This window comes from Gigantopelta aegis, chromosome 14 (assembly GCF_016097555.1).
Source record: "Gigantopelta aegis isolate Gae_Host chromosome 14, Gae_host_genome, whole genome shotgun sequence".
NCBI lineage: Eukaryota > Metazoa > Mollusca > Gastropoda > Neomphalida > Peltospiridae > Gigantopelta > Gigantopelta aegis.
In genome coordinates, this window is record NC_054712.1 from 57,146,181 (window position 1) to 57,171,237 (window position 25,057).

Sequence of the window (25,057 nt, forward strand, 5' to 3'; positions counted from 1 at the left end):
CGGTATTTAAGTCATTTTGTTGATGTTGCTTTAAAATATTTTCCTTTCTTTTTTCCTTTTTTTTTTGATGCAAAAGTTGAATTAAGAGTCAAATAGTATACACTGTCCAGCGAGTGTTCAGCCTGAATAGGCTACAATAATGTTCAGATTGTCGTACGGGGATTAAAACGTTTTAGGCCTACATGTTCTGTGAAGAAGCGGTTCTCGGTAGTGGATTAACAAGATATGACACGACTTTATTTACACTCGAGCAGCTGCACAACGGCACAGAAGGAATATATACATATACAGTTTGTTATATACACGTGACAAGATGGCCGACAGTAAATACATTAATTACAATACATACAAACTCACATATCAATATAATTAATATATTATGTAATAATACAAATATTTGGTTTTATCATGCAACCATGCTTCATGTGACCTGATAACCCCTACATTTTCATTTTCATTCGATGTGTTATTATGTCACTGCCTGATAACCTTCGTTACTAGCATGATAACCTTGGCGTTGCTATGGGTTATCAGGTCACTAGGAAATGAGTTTGCGCATGACGGATGTTTGATCCATGTTCAACTATGCGATAGTGTGCGGGGAATTTGTGAGAAGGTGATACATTTGTCTGCAGATGTAAAAGAAATAAGGGGCGGGACGTACCCCACTAGTAAAGCGCTCGCTTGATGCGCGGTCGGTCTAGGATCGACCCTCGTCGGTGGGCCTATAGGTTATTTCTCATCCCAGCCAGTGCACCACGACTGGTATATGAAATACCGTGGTATGTGCTATCCTGTCTGTGAGATGGTGCATATAAAAGATCCGTTGCTATTAATAAACATTTTTTAGCGGATTTTCTGAATTTTAGTGCAGAATAAAAACTCTAGAATACAGTGCTATTGATCAGGAGTCGAGGAGTAGGAGATATTTAGAGGCATTGATGAACAGGAGACTGAAATTGCTAAAGGTGTTTTGTTGTCATTTATCAGTGACTAGCTTGGTATTGATATTCACGTGATAGCTGTTCAGCATTTGATATACCAGTCGTGGTGCACTGACTGAAATGAGAATAGTTCAATGGGTCAAGGTCCCTCTTACGTTAGAATGTAATTTATTATTTTAAAAATAATATTAATAATTAAAAGGTGCATCAACAGTATTCAAGTCAGAATACATAATATAAAAGCAGTTTTTCTCAAAAACACCCCGTCGACCAAAATTAGAACATCTTTCCCACTAAAAATAAATAAATAAATTGTATTCATAAGTTACACACTGAATTGGGGGGCACCTTGATATTTAAGGGATGGGAAGCGCACTCCGACACCTCCCCCGTGACCCGTCCAAGGTTTCGAAAATAATTTGCTTGGTCACAGGTTGTATTTCGTTTAACAATGGAGGAAATGACGACATACCAATCAGATTTTGAAAAGGATCGTTAGATAGTGGTAGAATTTACAGCAAACGAAGAAGTATGGCGGAGTAAGTTGACAATCGTTCAAATTTATTTATTTGTTGTTATGATTGTTGGGTGTTTTTTTAAATTACAAAACTTAGTTTTAGTCAGCTAGTATTAACCACATGAAGCCTAAAAAGCCAACTAGAATGCCAGGTTTAAGAAATTTATATTATATTAAAGCCGCACACCCTAGACCTAGTTCCATCCAGCGAAAATAAATTATAATTTGGTTAATCTACAAACCTGTAACACACTTAGATCACGTTTTTATCAAATGGAATGAAAAAGCAGGTTTTATATCGATAAATACCATGGGAATTCCCATGTCCCAGTTGCTTGAAATAATTTTGAAAGTAACTCAGTGTTCTCGCTGGGTGAAAATTAAAGGAGGGCGGCCGTGCAGCACCACACCCTTGAAAAAAAAACCCAACGAAAAGCTAAAAAAAAAATGGGGGGGTGGGGGGTGGTGGCCTTGGTGGTTACCATTTTGTTGTGTGTTTTGGTTAGACTTTGTGGAAAAACATACTCCTTATTTTGATTACAAAGTGTATACGAAATACAAGCAGACTTGTCTAATAATTGAACCGAAGATGTTATCGGTCTGATATTCACTGGCAGTTCCGGTTTTGCTGGACCGATCAAAGTTTTAATATTATTATTTTAGTAAAGATTTCAAGATATACGAAAAACAAAAAAGACATTTGTGTGATCCCCTAATGTCGAATTTTTGTTTTGTTATTCCCATCTTCATCGAATGAATCGATCGCTGTAATAAAATATTATCGCCAACTGATAAAAAGTAGTTTCTTTTTTGTAGTGGCGGTGTATATATTATTTGGCACCCAAGATGAATGATTTTAAGGCCAAACACTACCACTTCCGTTGATTTTATAAGCGGTGATATCCCCCCGAAATGAAAAGTTTACAATATATGTTATAAGAACTGCTGAATAAACAGAATGACAGAAAGTAAAAATCGTCAGTTACAATCAATTATAACTGTAACTGAGGACAAAATATCAGACGACAGTTAGTGGAAACAAAAGATAGAGTGACCGTTCTGATCACGTGACAAATTTGGCACCATAAGTGGGGTTTTTTAGTCGGAGATTGCCGAACCATAAAATTTTTAAATGTTTTGATTGCTCAAATAAAATATAACTTTTATTGTTTGTATTAAACATACAAATGGATACAGGTATGGGACAAAATAGAGGCTGTTAAAAATACTATTAAATTATGTTACAGTAACTCGTAAATGTTTCGTCAGCTTTTTCGTATACAACGCGGCTTGTTTCCTTTGATGTCCAGTGTGGGCCGCCCCGCTTAAATGGAGCAGTGAGAACACTGACTTAGTTAGTATTCTGATGTCACCGGTAGATGTCGCTCGAAGCACAACAATGCCTACGTCACGACAAATTTCACAGACTTGGGGTGCGTTTCTTTCACCTCTCCTGGACATGTTCCAACTGTTCTGTCCTGGTTGTATCCCCTCTCCAGATATCGTAAGACTTAGCAAAATTATTGGTAAATTATTGGTTTTAAGGGTTTGTAACGTTTTGTATTGAGACACTTACTTGTCTGAACTTTATTGTTACTGAAAATGTTCACGAACTGTGAAGAAAAATCTCACAAATGAACAACAACAAATCGGATGTTGATTGCGCGAACCATGCACGAGAAAACAAACCGAACCAAATTGATAACGGTCACGTGATATACCAACGTCTGTGACATTGAAATGGAAATATCCCCTCTAAAAATAGATTAGACCTTGTCTGCTCAATGGTTTTTTCTCAGACGTGCGTGCGATTTATGAAATAACGAAAAATGCATTTTATGGTATTACAAAAACCAGGATTACCAAAAAACACTTCAGGTGAATGGAAATGTATATTCTAAATAATAAACGGTAAGTAAAGTGCAATTTTATTTGTGAAAAAATGGGTTTAATCAGAGTTCGACAAATCCGCTAGCCCGACGCCAGTGGCTAGTGGTTTTTAAGTTCGGGCTAGTGAGAAACGCAAAACCAGTAGCCCCTGTGGGCTAGTGGTTTCCCCCCTCCTCTCGTCATCGCTCGATCGTGGGTTTTTTTCTTTCTTTCTTTCTTTTTCTCTCAGCTGAAATTTCGTTTAATAAATTTGATTGTGACGTTTGTCATCAAATAATATCAACAACGCAATCAGTATATAATAATAATCCACTTGAGCTAGGTCTGCAAACTGCAGTAACATGCTATCTCTACATCGTCACAGTTACAGCATGCATTGTTAACCTTTCCCTTTCAAGTTTCTGGCACAGGAAATAAAGTCTAATGACATGCGTGTTTTGATTGGTTAGACACGTCACGTGGTAGTTAATCTCGCACATATGTTTTAGGCTAAGAACTTGGAAATCGCCAATCGCGAGGACAGGTTAATCTCAATCAAATAAACCCCAGCCATGCTTTGAATTTCAGTGTTTGTCTTGTTTACCTATTGTTTTCTAATTTAACACTTCGCTAACATGTGGTTATCGGCAATCAGGAAAACAATTTACTTTAATGGTAACGGCATATGCAATGACTCGGCTTGGCCTATTACGTGTAGCGGTTTGGATAATACGTCACAGCTGCCGATACAAGATAATACCTTTTTTGTTCATCAATTAACAACGGATTAGATGTCGCCGTTATATTCTTTTGATATCGGTCTGACACGGAATAATGCCCTGTATTTGGCATCACCGTTCCTGGCGACATAAATAGTAGGCCCTAAATATATAACCAACTAGGCCTACCAAATACACTGATCCATCTATTACCGTGTGTCACACTGTCGTACCCTCATTTAAATTTAATTATTTTGATAGTGTGTTTAGATACCAACCAAGAGTTTGCTCAATTATTTTTCCCCGGGGAAAGGGCAAAAACGAAAACGGGACAATGACGATGGATCACACTTGACAAAAGACAAAACGTACGACACGACAAAAAACTGAAAGTTACAACATGATTTAAGTGTTTGTTTTATTTTACTGTTATACTCGTAAATGTGTAATGTTACAAAAATTATATAAAAATCCAGTTATAATTGATCAGGAATTTGGGCTAGTGCTTTATTTTGGTGAGCTAGTGGTTTTCACAAACCCACTAGCCCTGTGGCTAGTGACTTTTCAAAATATTTGTCATACTCTGGTTTAATAGCGAAAAACAACGCTGTAATGGTTAACAACTAGCCGTAACTAGGGTGTGTCCCTTTAAAATGATTAGATTTACCAATTTTCATAATTCATCATTCAATGTGATTCATGGTCCCCAAGGTAGCCAAATCATCATTCATAGTCAATATAATCAGAAATTCATTATTTGTGTATTTACTGTGGCAAAATATCTTCCCGGCCCCCCCCCCCCCCCCCCTTCATTCCATATAGGCCTATAAACCACATCAAAATATCCCTCTTTACATTGGGGGGGGGGGGGGATATTTTTCCGTACACTCATACCACCTTAGTCTGCGCGGCACAAAAGTCTGCGCACGTTAATTATGTTACATTACGTCTTCAAACAATTGTTGGGGTATGTTTGTAAACAAACAACGTTAATTTAATTCATAAAACCCTTGTTAAATAACACATCTTGATTGTGATTATATACATGTATAAAACTGGTCGTTAACAATTTTATTGAAAAAAACTAATTAGAATTAATGCACTAAAAGTATACTTTTGCCAGCCTCGATCAACGTGTTTTTGTATCACCTGTCAACAGGTGTCTGTCAACGTTGTAATGATCAACCTTGTATGTCAACTTACACAAGTTTACATAGAAGCTTAATCAATACATACCTTATTGTAATTTATAAATCCATAAATGAAATGAATGTCTTATTTTATCTGTTAACGTAAACATCCAAGCGTACTTTGAATTTCCCCTCCAAGTGACATAATGCAAAATGGCTGCACACAGACTTTGAAGATTGCACTGACAGTATGGCCTATTTTAGCTATAGTCTGTTTCAAAATTATTATTGATTGTCCTATATGTCTAACGAACACTATTTGTGCTCATTTACACAATTAATAACAGACAACTTTTGTTGAATAATGATAAAAAAAATAATTATATTGTCATTTTGTGTTGTCCAAACTAAGGAGCATAGAACACCATTTATATTTATCTCATTTGCACAATCTAAGTGTTTGTTGTTTAGAACTTACAATAAGTCGGATCCATTATTTGTTGCTGTTTTATGTAAACATTAGCGACAGAAGTGTTTGTTTTAATGTTTGCTGTGCAGACTTATGTGCCGTCATGAAGGCCAGTAAATGCATGGGTGTCCCACTAAAAATGCACTCTACTTGAGTTTAAAAAACATTAAAATTAAAATAACTTTAGTTGTAACACATTTATTGTTCCATTGTACTGTGGCGGTGAAATAAATATTTTTAAAGAAATATTTTAACCATAAAATATAACACAAATGCTTAGGTGCGCAGACTTAGGTGCCACCAGTGTATGTTTATTGAAAATCTAGTCTGAAACACTCGAGTTGAGGCGGGCTTATGTCACGTGACCTATATTTTTCGTCAGTGACCGAAAATATAGAAATTAGTCTTCATATCTTGCCAATGGGCAAGATCAAGCAATTAATGCCACATTTGAGAAAATAAAATATTTGGTATGATCAGATAGCTATTTATGTCCTTCGATACACCTAGCCATTCAAAAGTTATGACCTTTTTAGCCAATCGCATTTTAGACTTCAACAAGATTAACTTTTTTTTAGACAGTACTAGACAGTAAAAATATTATCTACAAGACCTATTAAAAAACTTTAACTTGTAATTTTTACAAACTTCACTTTATATATTTAGCTAAATGTTTTCATTTTTAAATATTGTAAGTAGTTAGTAGTAATTAATTAAAATATACCTGTGGTGTCCCTCCATTACCGAAAAGCATGATTTTTCTATTTTTTTATGTCAAAGCCATTTTTTAAAAAAAATTTTAAATTCTTATAATCAACCAATACTTTGGAAGTATTAATAAGTTATAATTAAAAAAAAATATATAAATTTAGTCATTGTGACCAATTAAAAACCTGTTACTGGTAACGGAGGGACATTTGTGTCATTAAAACAGTTTGTGTGATAAAATCAACTTGAAATTTTTTTTTTGTATATATATATTTTGATTAAATGAACTAAAATAATTGATGTAACATCAGCTTGTGCAATTCACAGACCCTGCCAGTCTTTAGATAACACCTTACAAAGGGATTACAGAGCTCTGCTAATTAGGGCATTAAAATTTCTACAGGAGAATGGCAGGGTTTCTAGAATTTTTCTTAAATTCACTAGCCATGGTATCAGTGATTAAACAAATTTACTAGCCACGATTAAAAATTCACTAGCCCTACTTTACTTTAAGTTAATACAATTTTACTAAATGATAGTAATAATCGGATATGTCACCTAAAGAGGGAGATATAGCTTACAAACACAAACATTGGGGGTTGGAGTGGGATCAGGATATTCATATTTGAGTACGGCTCAGATCATGGGTACACTGAGTGTATGTTGAACAAAAAATCAATTTTCAAAGGATATGTAAAAAAATTCAAAGTTGCTTTTACAACTATGTCCAGGAAAGACTTTATAGAACCTAGTAGGAGCAAAGTTTGCTATGTTTGGTTTGCACCAAGTTCAGGAAAAAGCTAAAACGACAGTAATAGTGGGTAAAAACCATGGCCATTTTGTTACATCATGACGACTACAAATTTTGATCAACAAATGCCCCATGTACAAAAGCAATATACAGACCACAACTACTACCTAACATAAGATAAATACTCTTGTTATTTTCTCATTAAATTGTTTCCATGTATATTTAAGTAAATTGCATGATTTTACTGGCGATAAATCTACATTCCGCTCATAACCATTAGTGTCTTATTTACATTAATGCTAGATAACGCATGTATCTACTGCAACAAAGTGTTTTTTCGTCACAAAGACCACATGGCTTAATATGTACACTTTAGTACTGTACACGGGGAAAAACTGAGATTTGTGATTGTAAAATTACGTAATTTATGGTCATATATATAACTCGCAAGTGATTGGTGTCCTGTGCGTTATGAGCGAAAGAACACACGCTGCAACTTTGGGTAAAATTGTGATATGTTCTAAATTTGCTTAATACATTCCACAAGTTATTTACTAAAAGCAACGCATCATTGGTTTGTGCCAAGCACGTTGTGATTTACAAAGAGAGCTTGATCTGCGTTCGTGTCTGTTGGTTTTGACACATGTTATGAGCGGAAGACAATTTGATCCAGGGACGTTTTTCTTCAATTTGGTTGATAACCGAGCAGTGCACACGAATGGAAGGTTAGTATTTCTTTTGTTAATATTTATTCTTTTTACTTGAGACACTTTGTGATAAATTTTATGACGATAAATGCATTTTTGATAGTCATTCTCTCACCACTAGAATCGCGTCTTCGTTATGAGCAGAAGTGATAGTTCGCATATAACATGCCTAATTAATTAAACCAGCTTTATGTTGGTGCACATTAATGAAATAGTGCTTGAAATATATCTGTCTAATTTTTGTAATAAATAAGCAAATTTTAACCCAATTTAACTCATGGTATTCTGCTCATAACACAGACACCCATTTTATTTTTATTTTTGGAGTCTTTGTTATGAGCTGAAGTGATTGTTTGCAAATCAATGTGCCTAATTAATTAAACCAGCTTTATGTTGGTCCACATTAATGAAATAGTGCTTGAAATATATCTGTCTAATTTTTGTAATAAATAAGCTAATTTTAACTCATAGTATTCTGCGCATAACACAGACACCCATTTTATTTTATTTTTGGAGTCTTTGTTATGAGCTGAAGTGATTGTTTGCAAATCAATGTGCCTAATTAATTAAACCAGCTTTATGTTGGTCCACATCAATGAAATAATGCCTGAAATATATCTGTCTAATTTTTGTAATAAATAAGCAAATTTTAACCCAATTGTAACTCATGGTATTCTGCTCATAACACAGACACCCATTTTATTTGAATTTTTGGAACCTTTGTTATGAGCTGAAGTGATTGTTTGCAAATCAATGTGCCTAATTAATTAAACCAGCTTTATGTTGGTCCACATTAATGAAATAGTGCTTGAAATATATCTGCCTAATTTTTGTAATAAATAAGTAAATTTTAACTCATGGCATGCTGCTCATAACACAGACTCCATTTATTTGTTGAAGTACAAGAGTACAAAGCTTAGAAAAAAGCCTTTTATGTTGTCTTTTGAAATATTTTGAACTTTTAATTATCACCAATGTGATAATCCACATCCTTTTGATACTACAGATTCAAAGTGAGGTTGAATGTATTGTATAGTAACACCTCCCACCCGTGTGGCCCACCTGTGTCTACCTTTAGAATTTTTATTGCCCCTAATTGCCACCTGTTCTAAAAGATGTGTTAACAAGACTAGCCACTTTTTTTTTGTAGTCTTTGATGGTGAAACAAAAAAGGGTTAAAGTTCTTTTATTTTGTGTTTGATGTACTTCTATTCGGTAATCAAAATCTTTGAACAGAAAAGTTTTAAGCAGATGTGTGAACAGTCTTTTGAGGATTATTTTAGTTAGTCTTTGTTATGGCCGAAAAAACTTTAAATAATCAAAATCCATCTTTTCGTTGGCTATTTATATAGGCATTTTCATAACCATAGCAACCACAAACTTTAACAAAAAAATGCTACAAAAAATATTGACTTAGTTGTTTTATCTATAAACATAACTTTTAGGTATCATTTTATGTTAACCATTTAAAGTGTTTGGTTTTTTTACATTTTAACACTTTATTACAAGGAACCTGGAAGTAAAATACAATTAGACCAAATTAAATAATATGTGTGGCTCGGGTTACCTGACCGATCCTAACCCCCTCACCCCCTTTTGCCATTTGTGCCAAAAAAAACTTTATGGAATGTACAAAACAGATTTAAGTTTTGGATTAAATTACTTAGTTATTTAAACCTCATGAAAATTTATTTGGATGTTGACAACAAACCTTGTAAGATAAACAACAGAAGCAACAGCACAAACATGAAACAAATGTGGAGTTTTTTCTGTTTACATTTTGTCAGTACATTGTACAAGCTTGTTATATAATGTGACATTTTCATATTTTGCAGGTTGAAAGTGTTGATGACGATGGAACAGAGCTGCGTTTCCTGAGGAAAATGGGGCAGCACTATGTCATGTCTGATGTATTGGACACCTCGTTTTTTTTTCTCCAATAAGATCCTGGACATTATGCCTGTTCCAAGGATTTCTTTTAAAGACACAAATTGCCTACATGATTTCTGTTTAGTATTGGATCCCAATGATCAAATTACAAGTTTTATTCCAGTGAATGCCAACTATTTTTTCCTCATATTTCGTTTATTGTTTTTTTTTTCCCAATCATTAAAGTAAGATGTTATAACTTAACACTAACTGAGAGGCAATATTATCCTGCTGAGTATATTTACAGAGCTTCTACTTCCAATCTTTTATATTCATTATAAAAGTGAACTCGAAATATTACAAAGATTCAGTTTTTAAAAACATATTTTACGGTTTTCTGTGTCACAAGTCTATAGCATATATATACTAGTACATTGTATTTTTTTTTATTTATTATTACTCAAGACAAGCTAACACATCCTAGGAATGATTAAGTCATTCTGTCAAATGGGGTCACATCTGTATGATTTGCAGTGTTTTATGATGTATTTTGGCATAATCAGTGTCTGTGTTATGCGCAGAAGGTGATTTGAAATAGTCTTTCTACTTCAATGTGTGCTATTGATTTTGGGTTATCATAAATGATGAATAAATCTATTTCCATGTACCATATTGTGTTCATTGTTGTATATGTCCAATGGTGTTAGTTTTCTTTACCTGGAAACTTTTTTTTTTTAATCTGCTGCTCATAACGGTGTCTATTTTACAGTGTCACTTCTAAACTTTAAGTTTATACACAATTTGGGTTTTTTGGTGTCTTCACATAGTCTTCCACTTATTCATGTTTGTTTTTGGGTTTAATTGTGAAATGACCTTATTTATTGTCAGTTACTATGCATCACAAGACACCATGTTATGAGCAGAAGATATGCATGTCTTGCTATGAAATGCTCCGTCAAGAGCAAAATTCTTATGTTCTTGATCTGCAAGTTATAAATCTACATAGTTTAGATATCAGTCAGTAAATTAGTGTCATTTCACATGATTTGTGCAAAGTTTAATATTTGACCTAGGTGTAACAGTTTCTGTACCCATGATCTGAGCTGTACTCGTTTACAAAATAGACGTAACTGCAACATTTGACAAGAACAAATTTCACTAGCCATCAGGCATGGCAATAGTAGTTATTTACTAGCCCAACATTGAATAACACTAGCCATGGGAGTGGGGCTACCATAATCTAGAAGCCCTGAGAATGGGAGATGTTCCTTGATCATTTTGTACCTGTCTTATCAAAAGCAAGTGTATCTCTACTTGTGGCAGACTAAGAGTAATTAATTTACTTTACACGTAGTGCTAATTAAAAGCCTAAGGGAAATGGGGGCAGTTGTAATATTCACTGAAATTTTAAACGGCAACATGAGAGATAATTTATAGCTTTATGTTTGCTTAATACACACATGTATTAATTTGTATACGCCCCACCATTGCCTGTTCAGTATCATTTACATTAAACTGTTCTACAAAATACCTCTTGTTTGAATAATAAAGAAAAAAACTAGGGTTGTCATATTTTTTTACAAACTGCACAAGTAAATTGAATGTTTTCATTTATTCAACAGTTATCTCCAGACACATGTAGTGTTGATAGTTCATGATACTGAACAAATCAGTGCGACTGACGTGTTTATTCAAGTTAATCATCCAGCTGTAATATCCTCAACATGCACATGACGTATACAAATACATCAAACTTTACCATTTGGATTATCTTGATGTATATCATGGTGAACCGGGCTACACCATACACCAGTCTCTTTACATTTGACTTGTTTTTAAGGAATTTGCATACGACTGAACCCTGACATCAAAATACTTTTGTCAAATTAAGAAAACCTTCCCCAAAACACAGTGCACAAATGAGAAAAAGACAAGCAGACATTCAAAATATTTGTATACATAGGAAAATGTATACTCGACCCATCATTTTGCACTGTGCGCACTATATTAAATGGTGTGTTATATTAAACAAACCTAAGTAAACAACAGGTTTACACTGCTGCATTGATAGAAATAAGCAGAATGTTTTACTAGTCCACTGGACAAATACATCTAGAAATCTACTAGCTAGTCCACCAATATATTCACTTATATTCCAAACAAATGGTTTGTTTTATTCACGTACACGGGCAATGTTTTTGATTGCTTAAAATGAAACTGCACTGAAACTTTTCACTGGTCCACAGGACAACCACTGAGGTACATTTTGCTTGTCCGAATAGATTTTCACTTGTCACGACAAACAGACAAGTGCTTATAATATTTCAAACGCTGCGCTGTCATTGACAAAGTCTTGTCTGCTTCGCAGGTTCATTGCATAAGAGTTTTGGCGACATCACGTGACATGCGTCACTTTCGAAAAACACTAGCCCGGTTCACGGGAGTAACTGAATAATGTCAACATTAGACTACGACATGCATTTAATCTCTTCACAACAGAAAATGGCATGCTATTAATGTTTGTTGATTGATTTGAACAATAAAGTTAATAATGATGTGAAATTGTTTGACACATACAGTTTAAATTTCGATTTAAACTGCTTACGTATTGGGACGAGTTAATTGTTTTTGTGGGCGAGTGGAATTTGAAAGTTACTTGCCCGGTGGGCAACTAAAATGTTTAGGATATGGCCAGCCCTGCTTAGTTGTTCAGACTGATTGTGATGTAATATCTCACATAATCTTCCAATATATGCAGTTAAAAACAAAGTATCGAAATTGTGTGACGATACAATACAATACTACATGTATGTGTGGACAGTGTATCAAAAGAACATACCTGTATGCTTTGTACACTTGGGGGGAAATCGTTTAAATAAATTTGTAAACAGCTTCTTTATAATATACAAATTATACGTTTCTTTTCAGCCTACAAGAACGAAAAATCAAAGATGCTCAGATGAGAGCTACCATTAATCAGAAGTTAGTGGAGACTGGTGAGAGAGAGAGGTAACTGTCTTTGTAGTCACATGATGCTCAGATGAGAGCTACCATTAATCAGAAGTTAATGGAGACTGGTGAGAGAGAGAGGTAACTGTCTTTGTAGTCACATGATGCTCAGATGAGAGCTACCATTAATCAAAAGTTAGTGGAGACTAGTGAGAGAGAGAGGTAACTGACTTTGTAGTCACATGATGCTCAGATGAGAGCTACCATTAATCAGAAGTTAATGGAGACTGGTGAGAGAGAGAGGTAACTGTCTTTGTAGTCACATGATGCTCAGATGAGAGCTACCATTAATCAGAAGTTAATGGAGACTGGTGAGAGAGAGAGGTAACTGTCTTTGTAGTCACATGATGCTCAGATGAGAGCTACCATTAATCAGAAGTTAATGGAGACTGGTGAGAGAGAGAGGTAACTGTCTTTGTAGTCACATGATGCTCAGATGAAAGCTACCATTAATCAGAAGTTAGTGGCGACTGGTGAGAGAGAGGTAACTGTCTTTGTAGTCACATTATGCTCAGATGAGAGCTACCATTAATCAAAAGTTAGTGGAGACTAGTGAGAGAGAGAGGTAACTGACTTTGTAGTCACATGATACTCAGATGAAAGCTACCATTAATCAGAAGTTAGTGGAGACTGGTGAGAGAGAGGTAACTGTCTTTGTAGTCACATTATGCTCAGATGAGAGCTACCATTAATCAAAAGTTAGTGGAGACTAGTGAGAGAGAGAGGTAACTGACTTTGTAGTCACATGATACTCAGATGAAAGCTACCATTAATCAGAAGTTAGTGGAGACTGGTGAGAGAGAGAGGTAACTGTCTTTGTAGTCACATTATGCTCAGATGAGAGCTACCATTAATCAAAAGTTAGTGGAGACTAGTGAGAGAGAGGTAACTGTCTTTGTAGTCACATGATGCTCAGATGAGAGCTACCATTAATCAGAAGTTAATGGAGACTGGTGAGAGAGAGGTAACTGTCTTTGTAGTCACATGATGCTCAGATGAGAGCTACCATTAATCAGAAGTTAATGGAGACTGGTGAGAGAGAGAGGTAACTGTCTTTGTAGTCACATGATGCTCAGATGAGAGCTACCATTAATCAGAAGTTAGTGGAGACTGGTGAGAGAGAGAGGTAACTGACTTTGTAGTCACATGATGCTCAGATGAGAGCTACCATTAATCAGAAGTTAGTGGAGACTGGTGAGAGAGAGAGGTAACTGACTTTGTAGTCACATGATGCTCAGATGAGAGCTACCATTAATCAGAAGTTAGTGGAGACTGGTGAGAGAGAGAGGTAACTGTCTTTGTAGTCACATGATGCTCACATGAGAGCTACCATTAATCAAAAGTTAGTGGAGACTGGTGAGAGAGAGAGGTAACTGTCTTTGTAGTCACATGATGCTCAGATGAGAGCTACCATTAATCAAAAGTTAGTGGAGACTGGTGAGAGAGAGAGGTAACTGTCTTTGTAGTCACATGATGCTCAGATGAGAGCTACCATTAATCAAAAGTTAGTGGAGACTAGTGAGAGAGAGAGGTAACTGACTTTGTAGTCACATGATGCTCAGATGAGAGCTACCATTAATCAGAAGTTAATGGAGACTGGTGAGAGAGAGAGTAACTGTCTTTGTAGTCACATGATGCTCAGATGAGAGCTACCATTAATCAGAAGTTAATGGAGACTGGTGAGAGAGAGAGGTAACTGTCTTTGTAGTCACATGATGCTCAGATGAGAGCTACCATTAATCAGAAGTTAATGGAGACTGGTGAGAGAGAGAGGTAACTGTCTTTGTAGTCACATGATGCTCAGATGAGAGCTACCATTAATCAGAAGTTAATGGAGACTGGTGAGAGAGAGAGGTAACTGTCTTTGTAGTCACATTATGCTCAGATGAGAGCTACCATTAATCAAAAGTTAATGGAGACTGGTGAGAGAGAGAGGTAACTGTCTTTGTAGTCACATGATGCTCAGATGAGAGCTACCATTAATCAGAAGTTAATGGAGACTGGTGAGAGAGAGAGGTAACTGTCTTTGTAGTCACATGATACTCAGATGAGAGCTACCATTAATCAGAAGTTAGTGGAGACTAGTGAGAGAGAGAGGTAACTGACTTTGTAGTCACATGATACTCAGATGAGAGCTACCATTAATCAGAAGTTAATGGAGACTGGTGAGAGAGAGAGGTAACTGTCTTTGTAGTCACATGATGCTCAGATGAGAGCTACCATTAATCAAAAGTTAGTGGAGACTAGTGAGAGAGAGAGGTAACTGTCTTTGTAGTCACATGATGCTCAGATGAGAGCTACCATTAATCAGAAGTTAGTGGAGACTGGTGAGAGAGAGAGGTAACTGTCTTTGTAGTCACATGATGCTCAGATGAGAGCTACCATTAATCAGAAGTTAGTGGAGACTGGTGAGAGAGAGAGGTAACTGTCTTTGTAGTCACATGATGCTCAGATGAGAGCTACCATTAATCAGAAGTTAGTGGAGACTGGTGAGAGAGAGAGGTAACTGTCTTTGTAGTCACATGATGCTCAGATGAGAGCTACCATTAATCAGAAGTTAGTGGAGACTGGTGAGAGAGAGAGGTAACTGTCTTTGTAGTCACATGATGCTCAGATGAGAGCTACCATTAATCAAAAGTTAGTGGAGACTAGTGAGAGAGAGAGATGAGAGCTACCATTAATCAGAAGTTAATGGAGACTGGTGAGAGAGAGAGGTAACTGACTTTGTAGTCACATGATACTCAGATGAGAGCTACCATTAATCAGAAGTTAATGGAGACTGGTGAGAGAGAGAGGTAACTGTCTTTGTAGTCACATGATGCTCAGATGAGAGCTACCATTAATCAGAAGTTAATGGAGACTGGTGAGAGAGAAGTAACTGTCTTTGTAGTCACATGATGCTCAGATGAGAGCTACCATTAATCAGAAGTTAATGGAGACTGGTGAGAGAGAGAGGTAACTGTCTTTGTAGTCACATGATGCTCAGATGAGAGCTACCATTAATCAGAAGTTAATGGAGACTGGTGAGAGAGAGGTAACTGTCTTTGTAGTCACATGATGCTCAGATGAGAGCTACCATTAATCAGAAGTTAGTGGAGACTGGTGAGAGAGAGAGGTAACTGACTTTGTAGTCACATGATGCTCAGATGAGAGCTACCATTAATCAGAAGTTAATGGAGACTGGTGAGAGAGAGGTAACTGTCTTTGTAGTCACATGATGCTCAGATGAGAGCTACCATTAATCAGAAGTTAATGGAGACTGGTGAGAGAGCGGTAACTGTCTTTGTAGTCACATGATGCTCAGATGAGAGCTACCATTAATCAGAAGTTAATGGAGACTGGTGAGAGAGAGGTAAATGCATTTTAGTAACATGATACAACAGCATATGTATATACAGCAGGGCTTTTAGAATTTTTATAAAAATCACTAGCCATGGGATCAATGATTTAAAAAAAAAAAAAAGGTACTAGCCATGATTACAAATTCACTAGCCCTACTTTTTAGTAAATACATTTTTACCAAGTAATAATCAGATATGTCACATAAAGAAGAAGATGGAGCTTTAAAACCCTTAGATTTGGGATGAGGATATTCATATTGACTAAATAAACTTAAATACAACATTAGACGGCTTCTTTTATCACTAGCAGTTGGGCATGGTGATAGTAGTTATTTACTAGCCCAACATTGAATATCAATAGCCACGGATCAGCAGAACATTTTGCCAAATTATACATTGAACTTCCAAATTTTATAGATACCCAGTTATTTTGTAACAAAATATCAATTAATACTTGAAATTCTTTTGCCAAATGTTTTTTTTTTCCGCCAATTGTTTTCAAAATTCACAATTGGCGAATTTGGCAACTGCCAGAGCTTGCCCTGCTACTCTAATCTAGAAGTCCTGTATACAGTCAAACTTCGATAACTCCATCTGGACGGGGACGAGGAAATAGTTCGAGTTTCGGGGAGTTTGAGTTTTCAAAATTAATATATAAACGTTCACATTTATTCTGTACGCATTAATTCATTCATTCAACTTATTTCCGTACTTATATCCACTTGAGGTTCAAGCACGATGTCTTGGGCACACACTTCAGCTATCAGTTGGTTAGAGGTTAGTGAGAGACAAGAGGGTGTAGTGGCCTTACACCTACCCATTGAGCCCTTAAGTAATCGCTCTGGGTTGCAGCTGGTACTGGACTGCGAACCCTGTACATACCAGCCTATAGTCCGATGGCTTAACCACTGCATCACCGAGGTCGGTGTTATTCTGTAATTGTCACTTTAATCCTTGACAGCCAAGACCACCTGAGACAGGCACGCTTCGCCTGAATGCAGACCTGGTCTTTTTAGGTGCACGAGTGCGATCGCGCTCGTACAGTGCACATAATTTCAGTCTGGTGAGTGAAAAATAATGCATGTTACACTTAACAAACAGCGCACATAAAATAATTTTGTATATTGATTGCCACTATTTACCTTATGTAGCTGATAGAAAGACCCGTTTAATAATACCAGGATAAAAAATATGTGACTAGAACTGTAGCATCCATGCAAGCTTTTAATATATGACTGGTACTTATCTTTGCTACACAAATCAGAAATCACTGGTTTAATAAACATCTTCGAGGACGTGCCAAACCGATCAAAACTCCTTTGATTATATCATTTATTATTAATTAGAAACAGTCTACTTTTGTAAGGTATAGATCACAACATCTGATAAGGTTAACTCATTTATACTGTTCATATAGTTATGGAACAAAAAAGGAATTGAATTAAATAGTGGCTTCTGTAGCCTACACAAATGAACTTGTTACAGAACTCAACAAAGTCATTAAAATTGTCTCGATTAGTTCATAGCTATTGGCCTACAAAGCTTACTTGAGGTCCCAAAAATGGTAGCGTGTAACATTCTACTTTCTTTCAAAAAGAAATGAAATTTAGACAAAGACAAAGACAAAGACGGAAAAGAAATGATAATAGGTATGCAGGAATAGGCCTAGCTCTCGTTTGCAAAAAAAGGTGGTTTTTTATGTCTATTATTATTATTATTTAAAATCAAATAAAACTTCATTTAAATATTTTTATTTCAGCCAGAGGTTAATGCATGCACATCTGTTATTATATAATGTATATTGGTACAAAATATAGTAACAGTAATCAATCATCATAGCCGACTGTTTAATTTTTTTTTCAATACGTTTCTTAGAAAGTCACAGACCACGTGACTGGAACATGATTTGATGCGCAGTAGTTTGTGACATACATGTATTGACCAATCAGAGCTATCGGGGTCAGATTATTTTTACTCTTGGAACTTTGGCTGCTTGTCTACATGACAAGTTGTTTGTTTTGTTTAACGACACCACTGGAGCACATCGATTAATTAATCATCGGCTATTGACTAGGCACTAGATACTTAAAGTTTATTTTATTTAACGACACCACTGTCTTTAAAAAAAAAAATCAAATAAAACTTCATTTAAACATTTGTGTTTCAGCAAGAGGTTACTGAATGTACAGCTGTTACTTATATATATGTACAAAATATAGTAACAGTAATCAATCATCATAGCCGACTATTTAATTTTTGTTTGTTTCAATACATTTGTTAGAAAGTCACAAACCATATGACTGGAACATGATTTGATGCGCAGTAGTCCGTGACATACTGATCAATCAGACCGATTGGGGTCAGATTATTTTTACTCTTGGAACTCTGGCTGCACGCACACTGGTCTACTTGGCAACTTGTTTCTCATTTATGATGGTGTCTAAAATTATGGGGTTTTTTTTTTTCAGATTATCTTTATGGCATTACACGTTTGGAGTAAAATCCTTTGTAAAGACAGCTTTTGTCGGAGTTTGTATATTTTTTTTATTAACATTGGTACCGTTCTAGATCAATAACATAACGCTAACTTGAAATAGATGTCGGAGCCATTCTTAACTGGTAGTGGTAGGTCAAATGACATGTGACATAATGTTGAGGGAGGAGACTGATTGCATAATTGTTGAATTAAAAATGCCAAGTGAATATCAGTGCCCCAATGGACACTATCATTTGAACTAATTGTAGGTCTACATTGTATGTTTAACGAAATATTTAAATAATAAAAATAATATATGAGGGATCTAATTCAATCGGTAGTGCACACCTAAGATGCTTGTATATCATAATTATGTTTCTATAGCACTGCTCCTGAAATATTTTAATAACTCCATCCCTGAAAGGGAAAAGAAGTCAGACTAGACTAATGAACCAAACAACATAAATAAAAGAGAAAACATTATTGGTTCCTGCAATGTATGTACCAATTACTCCATAAATTAATAATGCTTGGTTTTCACTCGCCTTAGCATTTTGAGATGTGCGATTTTTCACTTGCTATAGTTTTTTAAAAGCCAAGGACTGTGAATGACATGATGGACAATTAATTTGTCTTGAAAATACTATCGGCAATGACAGTTTGATCAATCCACACGCGTCAAGTTTTAGAGGTGCATAGGCCTACTCTATTTAATCTTTATGGCTGGACCAAAGAATTAGGTCGAGAGATGGAAGGTGGTGTTATCGAAGTTTGATTCTGTGTGTGTGTATGAAATTAACATCTTATTAGCATCTTAACAATAACAAAACTCAGGATAGTCTCTTTACCCATTTTCAGCCATACAACCTCAACATAATGCAGGGCTTCTAGATTATAGTAGCCCCACTCCCGTGGCTAGTGATATTCAATGTTGGGCTAGTAAATAACTATAATTGCCATGCCCGACAGCTAGTGAAAAAAAAAAAGAGGTCAAATGTTGCAGTTATGTTGTAAATATGAATACACTGACGCCACTCCCACCCCAATGTTAGGGTTTTTAAGCTGTCTCCCTCTTTAGGTGACAAATCTGATTATTACCATTATTTAATACAATTGTATTAATTTAAAGTGAAGTAGGGCTAGTGAATTTTTAATTTTGGTTAGTAAATTAAAAAAATTACTAATCCCATGGCTAGTGAATTAAAAAAAATTTCTACAAAGCCTTGCATATTGCATGCATAATGTATTGAAGTAATCTAGGAGTGAAAGAGATCCGGATGTTAATACGAGCAAGATATTAATGAGAAAAATGCATCCGATATATCAGCGCAATAATTACTTGACATATTTTTAACCTAAGACATCACCAAGAAATAAAAGTAACAACCGAACATGTGCATCTATTAGAATGACAACCGAACATGTGCATCTATTAGAATGACAACCGAACATGTGCATCTATTAGAATGACAACCGAACATGTGCATCTATTAGAATGACAACCGAACATGTGCATCTATTAGAATGAATGAAGGGCGGCGCATAGCCCAGTGGTAAAGCGCTCGCTTGATGCGCAGTCGGTTATGGATCGATCCCTGTCGGTGGGCCCATTGGGCTGTTTTTCATTCCAGCCAGTGCACCATGACTGGTATATCAAAGGCTGTCGTATGTACTATCCTGTCTGGGGGGTGGTGCATATAAAAGATCCCTTGCTACTAATAAAAAAACTGTAGCGGGTTTCCTCTCATTGACAGTCAAAAATTACCAAATGTTTGACATCCAGTAGCCAATGATTAATAAATCAGTGTGCTCTAGTGGTGTCGTTAAACAAAACAACCTGCTGTTAGAATGAAAGTCCTATTTTATGCCCATTAGAAACTAATTATGCCCAGGTAATGGACAAGATAACACAAAGATCTGCAAATGAAATGTATTATGGATAAGCGAAATGAACAGTCCATGAATTGTTGTTGTTCATACTAGGTAGTTACTTGGTTTACATCCTGATACCAGTTCCCACCCAGAGCGAGTTTAACGTCTCTGTCGATAGGTCTAAGACCACTACACCCACTTCTGTCTCACTAACCCAGAGCGAGTTTAACGTCTCTGTCGATAGGTCTAAGACCACTACACCCACTTCTCTCTCACTAACCCAGAGCGAGTTTAACGTCTCTGTCGTTCTGTTTAAGACCACTACACCCACTTCTCTCTCACTAACCCAGAGCGAGTTTAACGTGTCTGTCGATAGGTCTAAGACCACTACACCACTTCTCTCTCACTAACCCAGAGCGAGTTTAACGTCTCTGTCGTTAGGTTTAAGACCACTACACCCACTTCTCTCTCACTAGCCCAGAGCGAGTTTAACGTCTCTGTCGATAGGTCTAAGACCACTACACCCACTTCTCTCTCACTAACCCAGAGCGAGTTTAACGTCTCTGTCGATAGGTCTAAGACCACTACACCCACTTCTCTCTCACTAACCCAGAGCGAGTTTAACGTCTCTGTCGATAGGTCTAAGACCACTACACCCACTTCTCTCTCACTAACCCAGAGCGAGTTTAACGTCTCTGTCATTAGGTCTAAGACCACTACACCCACTTCTCTCTCACTAACCCAGAGCGAGTTTAACGTCTCTGTCGATAGGTCTAAGACCACTACACCCACTTCTCTCTCACTAACCCAGAGCGAGTTTAACGTCTCTGTCATTAGGTCTAATACCACTACACCCACTTCTCTCTCACTAACCCAGAGCGAGTTTAACGTCTCTGTCGATAGGTCTAAGACCACTACACCCACTTCTCTCTCACTAACCCAGAGCGAGTTTAACGTCTCTGTCGATAGGTCTAAGACCACTACACCCACTTCTCTCTCACTAACCCAGAGCGAGTTTAATGTCTCTGTCGATAGGTCTAAGACCACTACACCCACTTCTCTCTCACTAACCCAGAGCGAGTTTAACGTCTCTGTCATTAGGTAGACCACTACACCCACTTCTCTCTCACTAACCCAGAGCGAGTTTAACGTCTCTGTCATTAGGTCTAAGACCACTACACCCACTTCTCTCTCACTAACCCAGAGCGAGTTTAACGTCTCTGTCATTCTGTTTAAGACCACTACACCCACGTCTCTCTCACTAACCAAGAGCGAGTTTAACGTCTCTGTCGTTAGGTCTAAGACCACTACACCCACTTCTCTCTCACTAACCCAGAGCGAGTTTAACGTCTCTGTCATTCGGTTTAAGACCACTACACCCACTTCTCTCTCACTAACCCAGAGCGAGTTTAACGTCTCTGTCGATAGGTCTAAGACCACTACACCCACTTCTCTCTCACGAACCCAGAGCGAGTTTAACGTGTCTGTCGATAGGTCTAAGACCACTACACCCACTTCTCTCTCACTAACCCAGAGCGAGTTTAACGTCTCTGTCGATAGGTCTAAGACCACTACACCCACTTCTCTCTCACTAACCCAGAGCGAGTTTAACGTCTCTGTCGATAGGTCTAAGACCACTACACCCACTTCTCTCTCACTAACCCAGAGCGAGTTTAACGTCTCTGTCGTTCTGTTTAAGACCACTACACCCACTTCTCTCTCACTAACCCTGAGCGAGTTTAACGTGTCTGTCGATAGGTCTAAGACCACTACACCCACTTCTCTCTCACTAACCCAGAGCGAGTTTAACGTCTCTGTCGTTAGGTTTAAGACCACTACACCCACTTCTCTCTCACTAGCCCAGAGCGAGTTTAACGTCTCTGTCGATAGGTCTAAGACCACTACACCCACTTCTCTCTCACTAACCCAGAGCGAGTTTAACGTCTCTGTCGATAGGTCTAAGACCACTACACCCACTTCTCTCTCACTAACCCAGAGCGAGTTTAACGTCTCTGTCGATAGGTCTAAGACCACTACACCCACTTCTCTCTCACTAACCCAGAGCGAGTTTAACGTCTCTGTCATTAGGTCTAAGACCACTACACCCACTTCTCTCTCACTAACCCAGAGCAAGTTTAACGTCTCTGTCGATAGGTCTAAGACCACTACACCCACTTCTCTCTCACTAACCCAGAGCGAGTTTAACGTCTCTGTCATTAGGTCTAATACCACTACACCCACTTCTCTCTCACTAACCCAGAGCGAGTTTAACGTCTCTGTCGATAGGTCTAAGACCACTACACCCACTTCTCTCTCACTAACCCAGAGCGAGTTTAACGTCTATGTCGATAGGTCTAAGACCACTACACCCACTTCTCTCTCACTAACCCAGAGCGAGTTTAATGTCTCTGTCGATAGGTCTAAGACCACTACACCCACTTCTCTCTCACTAACCCAGAGCGAGTTTAACGTCTCTGTCATTAGGTCTAAGACCACTACACCCACTTCTCTCTCACTAACCCAGAGCGAGTTTAACGTCTCTGTCATTAGGTCTAAGACCACTACACCCACTTCTCTCTCACTAACCCAGAGCGAGTTTAACGTCTCTGTCATTCTGTTTAAGACCACTACACCCACGTCTCTCTCACTAACCAAGAGCGAGTTTAACGTCTCTGTCGTTAGGTCTAAGACCACTACACCCACTTCTCTCTCACTAACCCAGAGCGAGTTTAACGTCTCTGTCATTCGGTTTAAGACCACTACACCCACTTCTCTCTCACTAACCCAGAGCGAGTTTAACGTCTCTGTCGATAGGTCTAAGACCACTACACCCACTTCTCTCTCACGAACCCAGAGCGAGTTTAACGTGTCTGTCGATAGGTCTAAGACCACTACACCCACTTCTCTCTCACTAACCCAGAGCGAGTTTAACGTCTCTGTCGATAGGTCTAAGACCACTACACCCACTTCTCTCTCACTAACCCAGAGCGAGTTTAACGTCTCTGTCGATAGGTCTAAGACCACTACACCCACTTCTCTCTCACTAACCCAGAGCGAGTTTAACGTCTCTGTCGATAAGTCTAAGACCACTACACCCACTTCTCTCTCACTAACCCAGAGCGAGTTTAACGTCTCTGTCGTTAGGTTTAAGACCACTACACCCACTTCTGTCTCACTAACCCAGAGCGAGTTTAACGTCTCTGTCATTCTGTTTAAGACCACTACACCCACTTCTCTCTCACTAACCCAGACCGAGTTTAACGTCTCTGTCATTAGGTCTAAGACCACTACACCCACTTCTCTCTCACTAACCCAGAGCGAGTTTAACGTCTCTGTCGATAGGTCTAAGACCACTACACCCACTTCTCTCTCACTAACCCAGAGCGAGTTTAACGTCTCTGTCGTTCTGTTTAAGACCACTACACCCACTTCTGTCTCACTAACCGAGAGCGAGTTTAACGTCTCTGTCGTTCTGTTTAAGACCACTACACCCACTTCTCTCTCACTAACCCAGAGCGAGTTTAACGTCTCTGTCGTTAGGTTTAAGACCACTACACCCACTTCTCTCTCACTAACCCAGAGCGAGTTTAACGTCTCTGTCGATAGGTCTAAGACCACTACACCCACTTCTCTCTCACTAACCCAGAGCGAGTTTAACGTCTCTGTCGTTCTGTTTAAGACCACTACACCCACTTCTGTCTCTCTAACCGAGAGCGAGTTTAACATCTCTGTCGTTCTGTTTAAGACCACTACACCCACTTCTCTCTCACTAACCCAGAGCGAGTTTAACGTCTCTGTCGTTAGGTTTAAGACCACTACACCCACTTCTCTCTCACTAACCCAGAGCGAGTTTAACGTCTCTGTCGATAGGTCTAAGACCACTACACCCACTTCTCTCTCACGAACCCAGAGCGAGTTTAACGTGTCTGTCGATAGGTCTAAGACCACTACACCCACTTCTCTCTCACTAACCCAGAGCGAGTTTAACGTCTCTGTCATTAGGTCTAAGACCACTACACCCACTTCTCTCTCACTAACCCAGAGCGAGTTTAACGTCTCTGTCGTTCTGTTTAAGACCACTACACCCACTTCTGTCTCACTAACCGAGAGCGAGTTTAACGTCTCTGTCGTTCTGTTTAAGACCACTACACCCACTTCTGTCTCACTAACCGAGAGCGAGTTTAACGTCTGTCGTTCTGTTTAAGACCACTACACCCACTTCTCTCTCACTAACCCAGAGCGAGTTTAACGTCTCTGTCGTTAGGTTTAAGACCACTACACCCACTTCTCTCTCACTAACCCAGAGCGAGTTTAACGTCTCTGTCGATAGGTCTAAGACCACTACACCCACTTCTCTCTCACTAACCCAGAGCGAGTTTAACGTCTCTGTCGTTAGGTTTAAGACCACTACACCCACTTCTCTCTCACTAACCCAGAGCGAGTTTAACGTCTCTGTCGATAGGTCTAAGACCACTACACCCACTTCTCTCTCACTAACCCAGAGCGAGTTTAACGTCTGTCGTTCGGTGTAAGACCACTACACCCACTTCACTCTCACTAACTCAATGAGGTGAATTCAAGTCTGTGTGCTTGAACCTTAATTCGATATATAAGCACAATAATAAATTATAAGGATACATGAATGAAAAGTTTAATCTTTGTTTTCGTTTTTCTGT

The 25,057-nt window shown here is 37.8% G+C and overlaps 1 protein-coding gene and 1 long non-coding RNA gene across 2 annotated transcripts in view; both read left to right on the forward strand.

Annotated features, from left to right (window-relative positions):
• Positions 1–1,460: 1,460 nt before the first annotated feature.
• The window catches only part of LOC121388943 (transcription and mRNA export factor ENY2-like), a 31,893-nt gene continuing 8,296 nt past the window's right edge, over positions 1,461–25,057 (forward strand). Inside the window, exons 1-2 of the mRNA XM_041520490.1 lie at positions 1,461–1,483; positions 12,612–12,692. Coding sequence (XP_041376424.1) covers positions 1,476–1,483; positions 12,612–12,692 — 89 coding nt within the window. The 5' untranslated portion in view covers positions 1,461–1,475. The remainder of the gene's footprint in view (positions 1,484–12,611; positions 12,693–25,057) is intronic.
• LOC121388944 lies at positions 7,685–10,350 on the forward strand. Its single transcript, XR_005960026.1, has 2 exons — positions 7,685–7,832; positions 9,650–10,350. It is a non-coding gene; the product is annotated as an uncharacterized LOC121388944 (long non-coding RNA).